The 19,486-nt window shown below is 37.3% G+C and overlaps 1 protein-coding gene across 4 annotated transcripts in view; it reads right to left on the bottom strand.

The window, feature by feature from the left end:
• Positions 1 to 4,546: 4,546 nt before the first annotated feature.
• The window catches only part of cd68 (CD68 molecule), a 71,857-nt gene continuing 56,917 nt past the window's right edge, over positions 4,547 to 19,486 (bottom strand). For all 4 annotated transcript variants that reach the window (XM_028798430.2, XM_051925236.1, XM_051925238.1 and 1 more), the window contains 2 exons: positions 15,752 to 15,916; positions 4,547 to 5,070 (listed from right to left, as the gene is read on the bottom strand). In XM_028798430.2, coding sequence (XP_028654263.2) covers positions 4,931 to 5,070; positions 15,752 to 15,916 — 305 coding nt within the window. In that variant the 3' untranslated portion in view covers positions 4,547 to 4,930. The remainder of the gene's footprint in view (positions 5,071 to 15,751; positions 15,917 to 19,486) is intronic.

The following is a 19,486-nucleotide window of genomic DNA, read 5'->3' as shown; positions in this document are numbered from 1 at the left end:
CTTCCGGGAAGCATTGTGATTGGAAGATATTTTAAGATTGACAGGTTGCAAAGATCAATGCATCGTCACCTGATTGGATAAAATGACAGCTCCACCTTCTTTATATGTTTAACATCTTGCCTCCTAGTGCTTTACAGCAACATCTACTCTAAGCATTTTATAAGTCAATTAAGTTTTAATTAGATAAAAGCTGGTTGACTAGGTTGACCAGACAGTCACGATTTCAGGCTATGCAACACTGCTTTGGGTAACCAGACGTCCCGTTTTTTCCTGTTTTTATACATTTCGTTCCGCTTTATCCCTAGCGTCCCGGAATTATACAAAATGTCCCGTTTTGTCCCCTTCCTAAGCAGCCGAAATGCGCAGGTGACAGCGAGCTTAATGAGTTATGTCCCGTTTTGGAACCATGAACATCTAGTTTGCCAATACACGAGTGTCCCTGTTTGGGAATTTGATAATCTATTCACCCTGTGAAAGACGCATGAAAAATTAAGTGACATTTTAAATGTTGCACTAAAAGCATTGTAAAATGATGCATTTAAATTTTTTGCAACATCAAGGGTTCCATTCTGACACAGGACACTGGGTTTTCATCCTGATTTGGCCAAAACTTTCTCTTGAGTATTGCAAAGACTTGCAAGTCAGGTTATTTCCCAGCTAAAATGACTAACCATGGCCAGTGTGAACTTGGGGTAACCCACTTAATTATAGCATGTGGGGGCTGCTACGAGGGGCCCCTTAGCAAAGTTTCCCTAGTGGCCCAAAATGGGTTAGTCATCGGCAGTACAAATTAAGTTAGTCCCACCCTGTACCCTTGATGGTTTGGTAACGCTGGGCAATATCGCCACTACCCCATTAGTTTCCCACTTTTTAATGTTATCACAGTGTGCTTCATTCAATGAATTATTATTTTTGGAGGGTTTTAGATTTTGATTGTAGAAGTATAAATAACAATTTGACTAAAATTACACAATTTTTCATATGCTATGGCTATGGGTAGTGTTTTCATGTTCAGGGTTGTAACACTAAAAATAATACCAGACTAGCAACAATCAATGCAACAGCATTTTGTGTTTTGTATGAAAAAACTTTAGTATTGTGTTTTTTCATGCACTTTAATAAAACGGTGTCTGTGTGCCTCTCTGGTTGCTATGTCTCTGTCATTCCAGCAGATGGCACATCACAAACATTAACACTACTTTTGCAAATTTTTGTAATGCGCCCTCTGTTGAAAAGACAAATGCAATACATTGTATTGCTACATGCATTACAAAATGGATTCCAATAGCTGGTGCACTGCAAAAGTTAATGCTGAAGTGGACGTTGATTATTCAGATTTCAATCCAGCTTATTTAATAAACTGTAAACCTTTATAATTAGACAATTTAAATGATAAAAAAACAAACATTAAAAAAAAAAGTTCCAAGGAAAGCACTAGTAAGGAGACTTGGGTTCACATCACAGGTCCTACCTGCATGGAGTTTATATGCTTTCCCTGCGTCCATGATGGTTTCCTCCTGATGCTCTAGTTTCCACCCACAGTCCAAAATCATGCAGGTTAGGTGAACTGGTAATGCTAAACTGGCCCTATGCTGTCTGTGTGTCTTTGTGTGTGTTCATCCTATGATTGGCTGGTGCCCTATCCAATGGTTGTTCCTAAATTAAGTTTTGATACATTCATAAGTGTAGGTAATATATTCACAAGTTCATTTTTATAACATCTAAATATTCAGTTTCATTTTGATCTTGTATTTACTACATTAAGTAAGTTTATTAAGCACATTCAGCAGTAGTATTATTAGTTTTCATTTTATTATTATTATTACTAGCTGTGTAAAAAGCCTAGAAACTATTGCAATCATCAGAAAAAAATAATTAAATGTAGAGATGTCAGGTAATTGAAAGGAACTATTCTGGGCATCTTTCTCCTAGGAGGTTTTGTTTTGCTGACTTGCTTGCATCGCTTGTGTATTAGCGGTGGGAGGAAAAGTAAAAGGGATATTGTTTTGCCGATGTAAGTGGCTAAGCGACTTTGTCTTTCTTCTGAGGTTTCATTTTGCCGATGTTCTTGTCTCACTTGTGTTATTAGTGGCTAAGAGAGTTTTCTGTTTCCTTGCCCCGGCTCCACCTCTCACTTCAAGGCCGGATAGACAGACACACACACTTCCACCTGTAGATGTTTGTATATAAGATTATTAGTAGTAGTAGTGTTGTATATATTACTATCAGTAGAAGTAATAGTAGTTGTATTTTAAGTTATTATCTTTATTATTAGTAGTAATAGTAGTAGTATTTTTTATTATGAGTGACAGTGGTAGTAGTATTAAAATTGTTTTTGTTATTGTTGTAATACATGTCACAGGTGGTACCATTGGCTATATCAAGTCACAAAGAGTAACAGCACATTGATACCCTGAACCATTTGGCCTTTACTTAGTACTGCGTAATTTTATTTTTATATTTTTCTTTTTTCTTTCTTCATCTTGTAAAGCACTTTGAGCTACATCATTTGTATGAAAATGTACTATATACTGTAAATACATGTTGTTGTTGTTATTGTTTATAAAAGAAACCAATCAATTGATATATCACTGCCACTTAATACCACTGAAGTCCAGATCTATGGGTGGCCTTCTGTATTGCATCAACTCTCCCAATTACCATTTTTTCAAAATTCAAGTTTATCAAGACATGCTTACGGTCATCCATGGCACAGCTACATACAGTATGAATAGCTTGGCTATCATGATGACCTCATAGATGAATTTGCCTTTAGAAAATGTAGATATGTGCATGTTGTGATATGCAACAAAGCGTCTGAAGAAACCCCTAAACATTCACTTTAAATTTTTGATTATTTAAAAAAATATGACATTAAAATTAAAGTTAGTGCTTCTTTGTTTATTAATTCTACACATAATTATTGTTTAAATTAAAGCTTTTATAAGAAATGCTAATGTAGTGGATTCATATAGATGCAGGGTCAGGTTGGGGCCCCAGTTTGGCTAGGCACTGATGAGGGGCAAAAGAAAAATATAAAAACAGTAATAAAGGTTGTAATAGTAAAATGAGTGCTCCTTTAAGATAGAACTTGCCCAGCTGTAACTCATTAAAATAAGTGGTAGGCCTACTGAAATGTTCATAATGTTGTACTGTATAAGGAAACATTGTATTCTTTATGACCACCTTATAAGGGTATCCATGATGTGCACCTTTCTTTGAAAACTTTGTTGATTGAGGTGCTTGCATACAATGAAACACAAATAATTATTAGGAATTAAGCCCCTTGTCATTTTTGATATACTGTATATGCCATGACAATATTTTTAGATATTTTCTTCTAAAGTGGGACTTAAGAACCAATAAATGTTCAATCAGAAGTACAATGCATAGAATGTAGTGATGAAGAATAAGGAACACACATGTTGAACCTCACAAATAGAAAAGAAACTCGTCTGCCTGATGTTGTGTGTTTTATGTACTAAAGCAGAATGGAAAAAGGAATTAAAAGGCTTAGAGAATGGCTAAACACACCACAGCTATTCAGAGAGCATGAGGGCTGAGGATCACGCAAGCAGAAGAGCAGCTGGTCGGTTTGATGGTTTGTACTTTACATTGCATAACAGAGTTGAAACAATAAATAAACAGCAGAGATTGCTGCTGAACCTGCGGCAGCTGTTAACACTTTGTACACCGCTGGCTCCATGAGACAGCATGCTATTGGCTGTCAGAGAAAGGGGTGGGCTCGAGTGCGCTGTTAAAAATAGGCACTTAGTCTGTAAGTGTGGCATAGGCTGTGATTTTCAGTCATGTAATTTGACATGTTGTAACAGTGTGATGTGCTTCATGTCAAAAAGTTACATCATGTGACATCAGCTTTACTAAACAACTTAATAAAAGCTTGGAGAAGAGAATAATTAAAAGTTTGGTAACAATGACAAAAGAAGATCTGAAGATAATGGAAGTTTTTGAAGTGTGGATTTGGTGAAGAGTATAATATAACAGATTGGGTGGTGAGTAAAATAAACGAAGAGGTCCTATGACATGTAGGGGAAGAGTGTGGACTCATTCTATCAGTCAATGAAGAGGAAAAAAATAGCATGTGCTGAGAGGGAATTGCCTGATGAAGGAAGTGATTGAAGGAAGTTTCCTGAGATGAAGACTAAGAAGAAAGAAAAGATGACAATGTGAGTTATTATTCAGAAATAAAGGGCATATGGGCAGATGAATTGAGTAGCTGAAGATGGAGCAAACATTTAATAATGCTGTCCAATAAAAGAAAGTACAATATTTTTAGAACATTATTCTCTCTTAAGGTGCAAGGAGTCTTTTAATGTGCCATAACTCCATGGTGTCTACATTCAATCACAGAAACATAGCGAGTTAGACCACTCAGAGGCATTCAATACAAAGTCCTTCTTCTGCTAGCTGAAGGATTCTTGTGGAAATCTGATTGGCATTAACCAAGAAAATTAGCAATCTACAAAATGCTATTGGTTGCTGGAACGGCAACAATGAGGAACAATGAGGAACTGGTATAAGCAACTACTATAAAAATGAAAGCATTTATTTTCTCAAATCAGCTTTATTACAGAAAAATGAATGGAGACAGAGCTCCTCGTCAAATTATTCCAAAACAGGAATAACAGCAGGCCCCTTATCCTACCCCACCTCCACCCCTCACTCCCTTTGGAAAAAATAATGCATGATCCAAATGGGTACCCATTCCGCTCAAATTATACTGTATGCAGGTATCCAATAGCCAAAATGAAATGAACTGCAGCCCTTTTTTCAGTACTAAAGCCTGACACATCTTGCACTCTGGGTGGTGCTCTTTCAAGTGGTACAGGATTCAACAAGGTCAATGTGGAGCTTAAAACAAGCTTGAATCCCAAAGAAATAATTTGAGCAGCAATCAGGAAATGGCCTCTTAGAGAGCCTGATAGCCACTTTGACTCCTCCTTCGGCTGATGATGTAGCAAACGATGACAATGATGATCAGGATGAGAAGGACCACTCCTACAGCAATGGCAATATTGTAGTTTCCTTTATCAGCTGGGCAAATGTCATCTGAAAGAGATAAAAAGATTACTAGGAGTTTCTCATACATCATAAAGCGGCCAAAAAAAAAGAAACTTGAAAAATTTTAAGAACTGAAGGGGTATCACTCTAATATCAACTCATGGAAAGGTATTTAACGGAATCCTACTGGAGAGAATGACATTAGAAGTTAACAGATATCATAGAGAGGAATAAGCAGGTTTTAGAAGTGGGATTTCATGAGTAGATCATACAGCAACACTACACATTCTTATTGAACAGTTATCGAGATGGAATTCGCCACTGTACCTAGGTTTTATTAATACAGAAACAGCATTTGGCAGTATAGACTGGCTAACACTCTGGAAACTACTATGGTATCATGGAGTTCCAGAGAAAATCATGAACCTAACACAGTCAGCATTTGAGCCTCAACATATCAAGAGATCCCTAACGATACTCTCACAGAACCATTCGGCAAATGCATGGGGATAAGACAGGGGTTTTTGCTATCAACACTTCAGTTCTTCATCATAAGACATTAAATCATGACAAGGACAACAGCAGCCTACTAAAGAGGCACCCAATGGTTGCTCATTCACCAATTAGAAGACATTGACTTAACCAAGGATATTGCCCTCCTATCACACCAGCACAGTAATACAGTGGAAAAAATGGTAACTTTGGCCCAGATAGCAGAGTAACTTGGAATTAACATCAACAAGGGAACAACAAAAATAACGATAAATCATACCAATACTGACAACAATAAACTGGGAGTAGACCAGAGGAGATCTAGAAGACATTGTATAGTTTACATTATTAGGCAGAATAGTCAATAACCAGGGACGTGCAGATCAAGATATCAGAACCAGAACTGGACAGGCCATGGTACTTTTTGAAATTCATCAACCACTATGGAGATCACAGGTAGCTTCACTGAAAAACTAACTGCAAATATTTAACACCAATGCGAAATCTGTTCTATTGTATGCCTTTAAGACCTGGCACACCACCAAGACCTCCACAAACTGCAGATCTTTATGAACAGATAAATGTGGCAGATACTCAACATCAAATGGTATGATAAAACAACCAATGCTGAAATATGGAGGAAAACCGGTCAATAAACTGCCAATAAACAGATCAAGAAGAGAAAGCATAGATGGCTTGGCCACAGTAAGCAAAAAACAATATTAAATATTACACAACAAGCCCTGAGATGGAACCCTAAGGGGAAATGGCAAACGGGTCAGCCAAGAACAACATGGAAAAAGTCCACAAAGACATGGGGCCAGCTAGAAGTGCTATCTCGGGATAAGAGATACAGTACAAGAGTTTAATAGGAAGTCAGAGGTTTACAAGTAATCATGTATTATATTACATCTGTTGGACATTATGATACATAAAAGATTAGGGATACACTCACTAGCCACTTTAACTAGTAAAGAGTAGGACCTACATTTACCTCCAGAACAGCACGAATTCTTCAAGCCATGGCTTCATTAGGGAAACATTCCCTAGGAATTTTGGTCTATGCTAACATGATAGCATTACACAGTCATACAATTTTTTTTCAGTTATACATTCATGCTGTGAATCTCCTGTTCATCCTCCCAAAGGTGATCTGCTAAGTTCTCATCTGAGGACTCTGCAGGTCAGGAGAGTAAACAGAAGCCACCAACATGTTTGTGAAACCAGATTGGGGTGAAATGTGCTTTGTGGCATGGCACACTGTTCATTTGAAACAGGGTATACTCTGGGCCTAAAGTGGTACACATGATCAACAGCAATGTCTGGGCATACTGTATCATTCAAGTGACACCCAGTTTATATTACGAGTACTAATGTGTTCCAAGAAAACATTCCTCACACCATTAGACTACCACCTCCAGCCTGTACCAGGATATAAGCCAGAATGGATTCATGCTGTTAGCACTACTAGGGTGTTGTACCGTGTTAGCCAGGGGTGCCCACACTTTTTCGGCTTGCGAGCTACTTTTAAAATAACCAGGTCGAAATGATCTACCAACATTAAAAATGATTTATATATATATATTTATATATATACTGAGTATACTTTAAACATAAAATATATGTTGTCGTACCCTTCATAACTGAATAACCTTTATGGCACAATAACAATTCAATACATTTTTGGTCAGTACAGTATTTGGATTTAATGATCTTCATGTGGGAAAAGGCTGACTCGCACAAATAAGTAGAGCCGATTAATGCAGTCAAGGAGGTAGCACATTTCCTCATGTTTGGGTACTTTTCCTCTGTGTAAGTTCCAAAACTGTCCATGAGCCCCATACTTCATCTGGATGTCATCCTGTAGATGTCAAAATCTCATCCTCCACTGTAGAGGAGTTTTAGGTGAAACAGTGTTGCAATTTTTGATGCGGGTGAATCACCCTCAACATCTTCCCTAAATGGATAGCACTTAAATGTAGCGATTGGCTCAAGTAAAGCTGTGTCTTGAAACCGTCTGTCAAAGTCTGACAGACAATTTTCAATCTGCTCTATGGAGCGTATGCTGTCAAGTTGCGCACACGCCTTCCATTGCGTCTCTAGCTCTGATGCGAGGTTTTGGATGTTCCCCAAATCAAGGCACTGCAGCTTTGAGGACAGATGTTGCATTTTTCGTTTCAAAGCCTTAACTGAGCTAATCATATTGACCATGGAGTTCTCTTTTCCTTGCAGCTGTAAATTAAGCTTATTCAACATGTTGGTCAGATCGGGAAAAAAATGCCAAGTGATCGTTATTAAGTTGCTTGTATTCTGCATGTTTAATGACAAGGAGAAACTCCTTTTTCTCCGGCCAGGAGACAAAGTCCTCTTTTATCATCTCTCCATCTTGGAAGGACTTCTTATGCTTAATGATCGAGTTACTCACCCAGAATGATGCTTCAGTGTGTCTGCCTTTGCTTTTGAATTCGGCCATGTGAAAAATGACGGCTGTTCTATTAACTGCGATTTTAGTTCCCTCTCCTTTCTCTTTCTCAGATCGCCTTTCAGTAGGAAGTCAGTTTCGTAGGTTTTATGAACAGTTTGAAAGTGCCTTTCCACATTTTCCTTCTTTGGAATAGCAATGATAGATTGACATATCAGACAAACGCACTTCGATTGTGACATTGTGAGAAAAAAAATCCTCTTCCAATTCCACATCCAGCCCATACCCTCCCCAAACAATTTTTTTTTAAATCCCTTCTTTAGTCGATATAAATTGGAAGGCTAACTAGATCACAGCCAGAGTTTTGTAGTAGCTCGCGCGTTTGATCGTGCGTGCGGGATGACCAGTGTGTTAGAAGAAAAGAGATCTCAGACTGGCCGCCCTGTATGTCAATCAAGTGGCAAATGCCATAGGGAGGCTATACAGACTAATGTTTAAAAAAATTTTTTTTGAATGCAACGCGATCTACCTGCACTACCTTTCCTATCTACCGGTCGATCGCGATCGACATATTGGGCACCCCTGGTGTAAGCTATTATGAAAAGTCAAGCAAAATGACACCTTTCATTGGCTAACTTGGCTACATCTTGCCTGAAGAAGGGGCCTGAGTTGCCTCAAAAGCTTGCATATTGTAATCTTTTTAGTGAGCCAATAAAAGGTGTCATTTTGCTTGACTTTTCACTGCTGTTAGCACTAAATTCTGTCACAATGACCAGGTGACATTTGTACATTTGCTGTAGTCTTGACAAGGGTGCTTTTTATTTAAACTTTTATTTATTAACAAAACTATATTTTCTGCTAAACTGCAAAAAATTAAATCTAAGCCAAGTGAAAAATATTTAAATCATGAAATTAAATCTAGTTTTCCTTTTTGTAAGAATTATTGATTAATCCAAAAATTTGTATTTATGATTATTTAGTTTGCTTTAAGAAATCTTGTCCAGGAAATTTTGCTTACCCCTTTGGTAGATTCTAAATACAAGCAAAACAACTCCCTAAACTTGTCTAATTTTTGTATGTGCATTTTTTGCAGTGTAGTGGTATTGCACTGCCCGTGTCTTCATAAGGCATAATACAAAATTACTAGTCATTTTGAAAACAGCCTGCGTGTTTATTAATTATATATATATTTTTACTTGTGCCTGAATTTCTTAATCCTAACATTAAATGAATAGGGATTTTTTATGTATAAATAACCCGTAATTATCAAAATACAGAATTTGTCACTGCAGATGTTTTGGATAACTACATTTGGCTTATATATTTTATTTTAAATTAAGCATAGAATGAGTATTTCTTAAAATTAAAGATTAAAGTAATTTTTAAAATGTAGAGTTAGTTGCTTCAGACATACAGTATTTTCTCAAGTTAATTACAGAAGCTACCTGGTTATCCTCTAGATTCAGCACTGGAACGATAGCCACATTTAATAGAAAGGAAAATGCAAATGTGTTTTCTCTCCACATATAATAATCAATTTCAGCAGAAAAGGCAAAAGAATTGTGTAGGGTTGTGCCAGCAGCCAGGTAAACCTCAGAATTGTGGCCAACCCTGACACTTGTCCAGATTTAAAAGGAGAGTGTAGTGGTAACAGTGGCATATTTGAGATGGAGCTACCATTTCCTTCATGAGCCTGTGAAATCTTTGCCATCATATTAAAATAGGAATGAATGCACAGTGGGTGGTCAGAAAATCGAGAATACACCTTATGAGAAGGATTTAGGAGTCATAGTGGACTCTACACTATCAACTTCCCGACAGTGTTCAGAAGCCATTAAGAAGGCTAACAGAATGTCAGGATATATAGCGCCCTGATGTGTGGAGTACAAGTCCAAGGAGGTTCTGCTCAACCTTTATAATGTACTGGTGAGGCCTCATCTGGAGTACCGTGTGCAGTTTTGGTCTCCAGACTACAAAAAGGACATAGCAGCACTAGAAAGGTCCAGAGAATAGCAACTAGGCTGATTCCAGGGCTACAGGGGATGAATTATAAGGTAAGATTAAAGGAGCTGAGCCTTTACAGTTTAAGTAGAAGAAGATTCAGAGGAGACCTGATTGTGGTGTTTCAAATTATGAAGGGAATTAGTCCAGTGGATTGAGACTGTTATTTTAAAATGAGTTCATCAAGAAAATGGGGACACAGTTGAAAACGTGTTAAGAGTAAATTTCACACAAACATGAGGAAGTTTTTCTTTACACAAAGAACGACACACACTTGGAATAAGCTACCAAGTAGTGTGGTAGACAGTAAGACTTTAGGGACTTTCAAAACTAGACTTGATGTGTTTTTGGAAGAAATAAGTGGTTAGGACTGGCGAGCTTTGTTGGGTTGAATGGCCTGTTCTCGTCTAGATCGTTCTAATGTTCTAATGTTCTAATGACAGTCAGGTATGTCACCTTTTTGCTTTATCCTGTGGGGTCATTATGAGCTACGCACTCCCGTTTTTATTACAGATTTGTAACTGCGATGCACTGTGCTGTGCTCTGCAGATAAACGTGAGCAACCACTAAACTCCAAATTTCTGTATGTCTGTGCAGAGTCCATACAATCTCTATCTGGACTTGAAGGCACTGAGGATGCATTTCATTATCAGGTGTAAATGTAATTCAGAAGAAATGTATACAGATACACTCTGTATACGAAGATCACTTTAACTTGACAAAACTAAGTTTATTGTGGGTTGTATGTAACATGTTTTGAATATTGATGAAGCTATTTTATAATTATTTTCAGTCATCTTGCTACTGCCCTGGAAATTTACTGGGACCCCACACACTTTCACCATTTTGAGTGCACCGAGTCATACTGTATCACATTCTCTGGGAACTAAAGAGATTACATGAAACTTTCAAGAGGACAGCTATGGAGTATGTGAATTTCCCCCTGGGATTAATAAAGTATCTATCTATCTATCTATCTATCTATCTATCTATCTATCTATCTATCTATCTATCTATCTATCTATCTATCTATCTATCTATCTATCTATCTATTTCTGAAACAGCCTGTGTGTATTTATTAAATATATATTTTTTTACTAGTGCCTGAATTTCTTCAGGTTCTTTAGATGGTGGTTGCAGCAATTACATGATGCACAAATTAAGGTAGATCATGTGTCTTGTCCATTGTAATGTTTGGTAGAACAACTAAACGTCCTGACCATGTCTGCATGCTATAGACTGTATATTATGAGTTATAGCCACATGATCAATTGTTTAATGGAAAAGTTTCCCTCCCCAGAGTGGAAGAATGGCTCCGCCTCCTCTGCCTGGCCAGGATTATACAGAGGACCACCCAGCAGGTGTTATTTCATCATAAGAGCTTAAACTGTACACTATTGTATGCAATTCTTTATTTTACCTAGCAGAGGGCGCCAAAACCTCATTAATCCCTTTTGGGAATTACTGTTACAATTTGGTTTTAGCATTACACAGGGTTGTCCTGGTTGGAGCCCCAAACCCAGTGGCATCAGGGCATCTTGGTATATTGTGTCCAGCCCCAGTCTATTTTTCTGTAATGTACAAGATTAGTATGGTTAAGCCTATAATCATTTTGCGAAAGGGAGGGGGGTTTGATTTGGGCGCACTCTTTGATTTTATATGCTTATTAGAAATTCAAGAAACTTCAACTGGGAAAGACCACCCCTCCACTGCTCTTCCATTTTATATGCTGGATAGACAATCATGAAACTTGAAGGTGTACACCCTACGTACTCCCCACTATTCAATTTTACATACTGAATAATCATGAAACTTCAAAGTAGAAGTCCCCACACTATTAAATTTTATGAACTGGATAAACAATCACAAAACTTCTAAGGGGACCCAAGCTCATTCATTTTTCTTTATCTGAGCATTCTGAGTAAGGCTCTGCACAAAAACCACAGAGGGGTCAATGACCCTAAGCTATTCTATCGTTTTGCGTTCCCAATAAGTACATACTGGCAGGGATACCTGGAACAGTTCTACAGGCGCAGTGATCAATGAGTTTTCTCCTCAATTGTGCCTAGCTTATGATGTCACTCTCTCAATCCTCCATGCCAACATAACCTTAAGCACTGGCCTTCGTGATTCATCATGAAGCACAACTGTCTTCTGTTGTGAAACTCCTAGTAGATGTGCCTATTAGTTTTGGCCCTGCCAAAGTAATTTAGCAACCACTGGTGCCATTCATTCAATCCACATGTCCTTTTTGTTATGAAGATGACTGCATTCATGTTTCAGTTTAGGCTGGAAGTTCAGTTTTGCTGCAGCATGCAGCATCTTCCAGCTAATTTGTATTAATGTTATTAAACATTTAAGTTAAAGTTCGGTATTTTACAAGTTGAACTTAATTCTTCCAAAACATGGCATATATGCATTTGACACATGAAATTGTGTTTTAAAGTTATGTTTTATTTAAAAACATATCTTCCCTGCACTAGCGTTTTATGATGGAATCTAATGGAGTATGGGGCCTCACTGGAAAATAAAAGCCTAAAAACCTACCCATAAAGCAGCAAAAGGTTCAATAAAAGAAAACATGTTTTCCATGTTTCCAGCACATGTTTGAGTAATCTGGAATTGTTGCATATTACTAGTAGTATTTTTTCACATGGTAAGGATATCTTTTCTAGTCACTTGTGTGAGTTTTCACATACATATGGAAGTAAATAAAAACAAAATCAACCATGTGTTCTTTCAAAAAGAAATCACACCCTGGTTTAAAGATTATTGTGTAAGAAGACAAATGTTGAGATGGCATGCACACCTGGTCTTCTTTTAAAATGGCTGAATCTCATAGTATTCATGTTTATTTTGTTCAAAAATGACATTTTACAATGTGTGTATAATCACAAGGCACAGATAAATACCTGATAACTGTTTTGCATGTATTCTGTAAGTTTTTAAGCTTTTATATACCAGTATTATCCCATTTCCCATTAGCCTCCATTGTAAAATGCCAGTTAGGGTAAGATATTTTTTAAGATTTATAGAAAACACAACTTTCAAACACAATTTCATGTGGCAAAAGCATATGTACCATGTTTGTGACTTGAAACATACCAAACTTATCCTTCAACAAAGAATTACCTGTAAGTAGATAGATAGATAGATAGATAGATAGATAGATAGATAGATAGATAGATAGACAGACAGACAGACAGACAGACAGACAGACAGACAGACAGACAGACAGACAGACAGACAGACAGACAGATAGATAGATAGATAGATAGATAGATAGATAGATAGATAGATAGATAGATAGATAGATACTTTATTAATCCCAGGGGGAAATTCACATTTTTGATTTTGAATAGTGCATTTTTTTTGTACATATTTTGGCCAAAAAGAATGTTTGCATGATGAGAAAAGAGGATTATTGCTATCTATCAGGTGGTGAAGTATCAGCGTTTGTTCACAGCATATCATCTTAATTTAAAATGAAGTCGTCACTTAATTATATTAGTAAACAGCAGTAGTGTCAGACTTAGATCCATGAGGGCTACAATGACTGCAGGCTTTGTCCCAGCTATTTTCTTAATTAGTATACAAATACTGCTATTCTTTTGCCTTAATTATAATTGACTGGCTCCATTTTTTTCTGGAACTGGTAACCAAACAATAAAGAGAAGCAAAGCAAACCAACGGATAACCAGCTACCTGAGGGGCATCAAGCAGTCTTGAATGAACACAATTTTCATTCCAACCAATCTCCTGTTTAGCTGCTAATGAAAGCCTGTTATTTAATTCTATGTCTTGTCATTATTCACATTGTGCCACTAATAATCCATAAATAATTAGTAAGCCATAATAAACCAGGCATGTCCAAAACATATTTTTTAGATCACTGTCTAAATACTTTGTGGACTATGGCAGATCATGTTTCTCAGACCTTCACTTTTTTCTTTTCAGATATCTTACTGAGAAAGAAATGGTATTAAATGTACACATGCAAATGATAGAGCTCAGCCTGGTGATTTGTTAGCTTGCCTTGTATCTCATTATTGTTTGGCTGTTGAGATTAATTAAAATGATAGCTAATCAAAATCAAGGCAACACAGTATATTTTGTTAATGGTAGTAATTGTTTACTAATGAATGAAAGTCGGCAGCTACCGTGGCATCCCAGAAACCAAGTTTGACACGTCTGGTGTAAAGCCGCACCACTTCTGACAAGCATGACATAGAAGAGTCACTTTTCATGACCCATACAGTATGTTCATAAATACCATGTGTGAATGACTGCTGCACGTCTGCCCCCAATCAGTTCCCTTTGAATGGCACCAATGAGCCCCTTTATAAACTTTAGAACATTATAAAAATTGTAACGAGAACAGGCCATTCAGCCCAACAACCTCATACATCCTATTCCCAAGATTGTCCAAAATAACATCAAATCGAGATTAGAAGGGTTCTAAAGTCATATTCTCCATCACGCCGCTTGGTCATTTGCTATGGTTCTCTGTGTGCAGAAGAATTTTATAGCATTTTTGCAAAATTTACCCTGAACAAGTTTCTGTGTCCCTGTGGAGTATTTTTTAAAGTAACAACTGGGATCCACTGTAGTAATTCCACTCATAATTGTAAACACTTCAATCATGCAGCCTCTTAGACTCTTAGATTTGTTTAAAATGAAAAGGTTCAACTCCTTCAGTCTTTCCTCATAGCTTCTTCTGACTGATGGGAATTGAAGTCCTCTCAGTAGCACTGAGGGTTTGTTTAATGAGCAGCAATAACAACATGCCCTAAGAGCCTAAAAAGAGTGATGAATTTACTCTACTATTATTAATGGGACACAGAAAGTAACAAAACAACACATATAAATAAGGAACAAGGCACCTCAAGGCTAATGCTGTTCCTAACCTTGAAAACTGTGTCATCAATAATTGGCCTTCTCTTCATCATCACGGAAGTGACACCTCAGACAGATAAGCACTACCTGAGGTTCCAGTTTATTCATTTCTTACAAAAGTCTCCATCCTCTTTCTCAAATTCCCCTAAGTTAAAGGAAGTGCGCCCCTTCTTTGCTTCAGTGACTGCTGCCATTCAAGTATCTGACCGATCACACACTGCTTGCTACCTTCCAACCCTACCTGTGAAGAGCTTTTTGCACCCTGCTACTCTGTTTTCTCACAAACTCAGTAATGGGCACTGAGTGATTTATAACACTGTAACATGATTTTCATTTTCCTTTTAGGGGCCTGCTACAATCTTGGGGTTCAAGACTTAGGGGGTTCAAGACTTCCCCAGGACGCTTCATATCTCTTGCCTTGATTGCATATAATTTTTATAGAACTTCAATTTACGTAATTTATTTTACAGTTTCACTCCTTGACTTATTCCTCTTAGCAGAACACCTGCCTAGATTCTAAAGATTGTGAAATCTGTATTCACAGCGTCCAACATTCAGTAATCCATTTGTCATTGAGATCTGTTCTTTAAGCTATGGTAATCAAAGTAATGAGACACAGGGATTGCACAGCATTTTTAGACATGACCTAAAGCTTAACATCACGTGTAAAATTATCTCAATCACCACAAAGTTGGAAAAGCACACATTTTTAACAGAATATGTGTTCATCATTTATTAAGTATTTCCTTTATTTTATCACTTATCAGTTAAGTGCATATGCTGCAGATTAAAATGACAAAATGTTCTGCTATTATACCCCACAGAGCCTAGTCTTTCATATAATGGACAATATCTCGACAGTGGACAATTTGCAATATGACCATACAGGTATGCTGGATGAGTTTAAAGCTTGAGTACCTGGTCCAAAATTTCCGTTGGTGATGTTGAAAGCTTGCACATGTTCTTTGCTGAGTTCCAAGTACAAGTTGTTGCCTAGCGGTACCGACTGTTTGTTGCAGACAAAAGCTGTTCCAATTTTCATCTCAAGTAACCTTAGTGAATCATTACTGAATGATCGATCCACTGTAAAAAAAAAAAAAAGGCACCATTAGTGAACTTGAAATCAACCAAATGTGGCCTAAAGAGCACAGCATTTCAGCCATGACAAGTGAGGCCAGATGAACACAATCTCACCGACTTTAACTTGAGCTTGAAAGCCCACTACCTCTTATAAATACTTAGACCTGAGAACAAATACCTTAAGATATTACAATGTTTTTACATTATCTGATATGTTCTGGGTAGTATCATTACTGTTACATCCTGCCTGAAGAAGGGGCATGAGTTGCCTCGAAAGCTTGCATATTGAAATCTTTTTTAGTTAGCCAATAAAAGGTGTCATTTTACTTGACTTGTCACTTGTCACAATCAAGAAATGAATGATTCATACAGAAGTGAAAACAGAGCAGGACAGATGAAGGACACACCAAAAAGAGTAGCTGAAACACTAAAGATCTTAGATCTGTAAACTTATTCAAAGGCCAAAATTAAGTTAAAGTTGAAGATGATAGTTAAGTGAAAACCTGAAATAGTGCCCTCCTCCTAGATACATTTTATGATTAGTTAAAGTACTTGGCATGGCCTGGCTATATTTGTAAAATGGGTTACGGTTAGAAAGCAAATATTGATGTGTTTTTTAAACGTTGACCCTTTGTCATTGCAGGCTGTCCCGACAGTCATCTACGCTACTCCTCTATCAGTTTGCCTGCTCACATGAGTGGAGAATTTGCTCTTTTTGCATCTTATTGAACTTTATAACAGCTGTAACTCTTTGCTGGGTTGGCATCACAAACACTCCTTCATTGTCTTTCCTGGTTTAGTGTGGTTTCACAAACTGATGTTCAATCCCACATTAATAATCATTGGAATCATTGATGTAAGCTGGGAAAAACTACCATTTTTTGTGTATCGTTCCCTCTGTTGAACACCCTTGATCAAACATTTGAAACTCCATGAACTCTGTATGTGAAGTTGAGTTAACTGAAATATACTGTACATGCAAGACATCATGAATATTTACTCAACTGTTTTCGGGTAATGTGTAGCTTTTCTGGTCTTGGGTCTCTCATTACGACTCCCCAATAAAATTATTGAAACTCCATGAAGCTTATATTCTAAATTACATGATTAATGTAAATATAAGATTTTGTGAGGGGAGACATGACAGTTTTAAGTGATGAGCAATTTTTGTTACATTAAATCACTGATATGGAATGCAGAGAGCAGCATTCATAAGAACATAAGAAATTTGTCAGACAACAAAGCACCGTTGAATCCATTAAGCTTGTTTCTTTAGCTAACAGCTAAGAAGTCCCAATGTCTCATCCAGATATTTCTTATGTACAGTTAGGTCCATAAATATTTGGACAGAGACAACTTTTTTCTAATTTTGGTTCTGTACATTACCACAATGAATTTTAAATGAGACAACTCAGATACAGTTGAAGTGCAGATTTTCAGCTTTAATTCAGTGGGGTGAATAAAACGATTGCATAAAAATGTGAGGCAACTAAAGCATTTTTTAACACAATCCCTTCATTTCATGGCAAGATACAGGTCAGCTCGTTGATTTCATTCCATGGGGAAGGAAGCTGAGAATATATTTAAATCATTCGTGTTTGAGGAGGAAGATAATTTCGAGTTGTAATTGAGAAATTCAATGAACATTTCATTCCGAAAAGAAACATGATGTATGAAAGAGCTCATTTTTATTAGTGAAATCAGGGCAACGGTGAGTCCATTGAAGCTTTTGTTAGAGGGCTGCATGAACTCGCTGAGCACAGTGATTTTGGAAATACAAAGGAAAAGTACATATGGGATAGAATAGTGATTGGTTTGAAAGACAAGTCACTGTCAGAAAAACTACAGCTACGATAAAATTTAAAGGTAGCAAAAGCTATTGAAATGACTCATATTCATGAACTGATCAGACACCAAAACACTGTTGTGCATAACATGATGAAACAAATTGAGGAAGTAAAATTTTCTCAGAGCAAAAATAGAGGCGGCTACAAAACGGGCCTAGACAGATTTTAAAAACTTCCAAGCAAGATAGAAAATGAAAAGAGGAAATGTACAAGATGTAATAAAGAACACAGCAAAAGAGAATACTGCCCAGCAAGAAACGCTGCAGGCAGAAAATGCAAGAAATTAGGTCATTTTGCAGTAGTATGCCATACAGGAGCTGACAATAGATTGTCAAACAGAATATAGATTAAACGTTTTTGGGAGCAATTCACTGTGAATCTGAAACAATCAATCCAGGGTGTGTCAAACTTCAGATACAGTAGAAGGAAACTTTTGAAATTTAAGAAGCAGACATACTGCCTTACACTCTATGTGAATAGAGGAGCTCTAGGGGACAAATCGTTTGGGACACAGTGCAGCCATCATCATGGGTCTGATAAAGAGAATTGAAGAGGTGCAGGAGAGTGTGTTTGGCTTAGCGGGTCTCCTGAAATGTGAACCAGTAAAGATAACACTTAAAGAAACAGTTGACCCATATAGCGTAAATGTAACAAGACGAGTGTCCATGCCATTATTAGCAAAAGTGGAAAGAGAGTTAAAAAGGGTGGAAGAACTGGAAGTGATCAAGGAAATTTCTGAGCCAACACCCTGCTGTGCACCAGTGGTCCCCGTTATTAAAAGAAATGGGGAGGTTAGGATTTGTGTTGACTTGAAACAACTAAATGAAGCTGTGGTGCATGAGAAATACTGAATGTCTTACCAACCTCTGATGATATCATTCTAAGATTGGCTGGAGCAAAAGTGTTCTCTAGCTTGGATGTAGCCAGTGGGTTCTGGCAGATTCCTCTGGATGAGGTCAGTAGGAAGTTGACAACTCTTATAACCCCTTCAAAAGATATTGCTTCCATCGTCTTCCATTTGGAATAACTAGTGCACCCGAAATTTTTCAATTTTTGTCTGGTCTAGAGGAATATATTCTTGTTTATAGATACACACAGGAAGAATATGATCAAAGACTAACAGATGTGCTGAAGATCATTAAAGCATCATGTCGAAAATTAAATAAAGAAAAATGTGTATTTAATAAAAGTGAACTTACCTTTGTGGGGTATAAGATTAGTCATGCAGGAGTGAGTCCTGACCTCAAAAAGGTCTGTGTAATTCTAGGTCTGAAAGACCTCAGAATGTCACAGAACTAAATCGATACCTGGCATAATTAACTATCTTTGTAGGTACTTGCCAAACAGCTCTACTGTTCTGCAGCCACTAAATGAGCTTCTAAAATCAGATGTTGTTTGGTCAAGGGGAAAAAGACAAGATGACGTATTTAAGACTGTAAACGATATGCTAATGAGTGCCCCAGTTTTGGCATTTTATGATGTGTGAAAACCAACGATAGTAAGTGCTGATGCTAGTAGTTATGGCATTGCGGGAGTACTACTTCAAGAGCATGATGTCAAGATGTTCCCAGTTGCCTTTGGTTCCTATACCCTAACTGCAGCAGAAAGAAATTATGCCCAGCTAGAGGAGGAGTACCTGGCTTCTGTATGGTCTTGTGAGAAGTTGTCTTGGTACCTATAAGGTTGAGATTCATTTAAATTATTGACAGATCATAAGCCATTATTC

This window comes from Erpetoichthys calabaricus, chromosome 3 (genome assembly GCF_900747795.2).
Source record: "Erpetoichthys calabaricus chromosome 3, fErpCal1.3, whole genome shotgun sequence".
Taxonomy (NCBI): domain Eukaryota; kingdom Metazoa; phylum Chordata; class Cladistia; order Polypteriformes; family Polypteridae; genus Erpetoichthys; species Erpetoichthys calabaricus.
The sequence above is the reverse complement of the archived record's forward strand: the minus strand, read 5'-3'. Positions and strand labels throughout refer to the sequence as shown.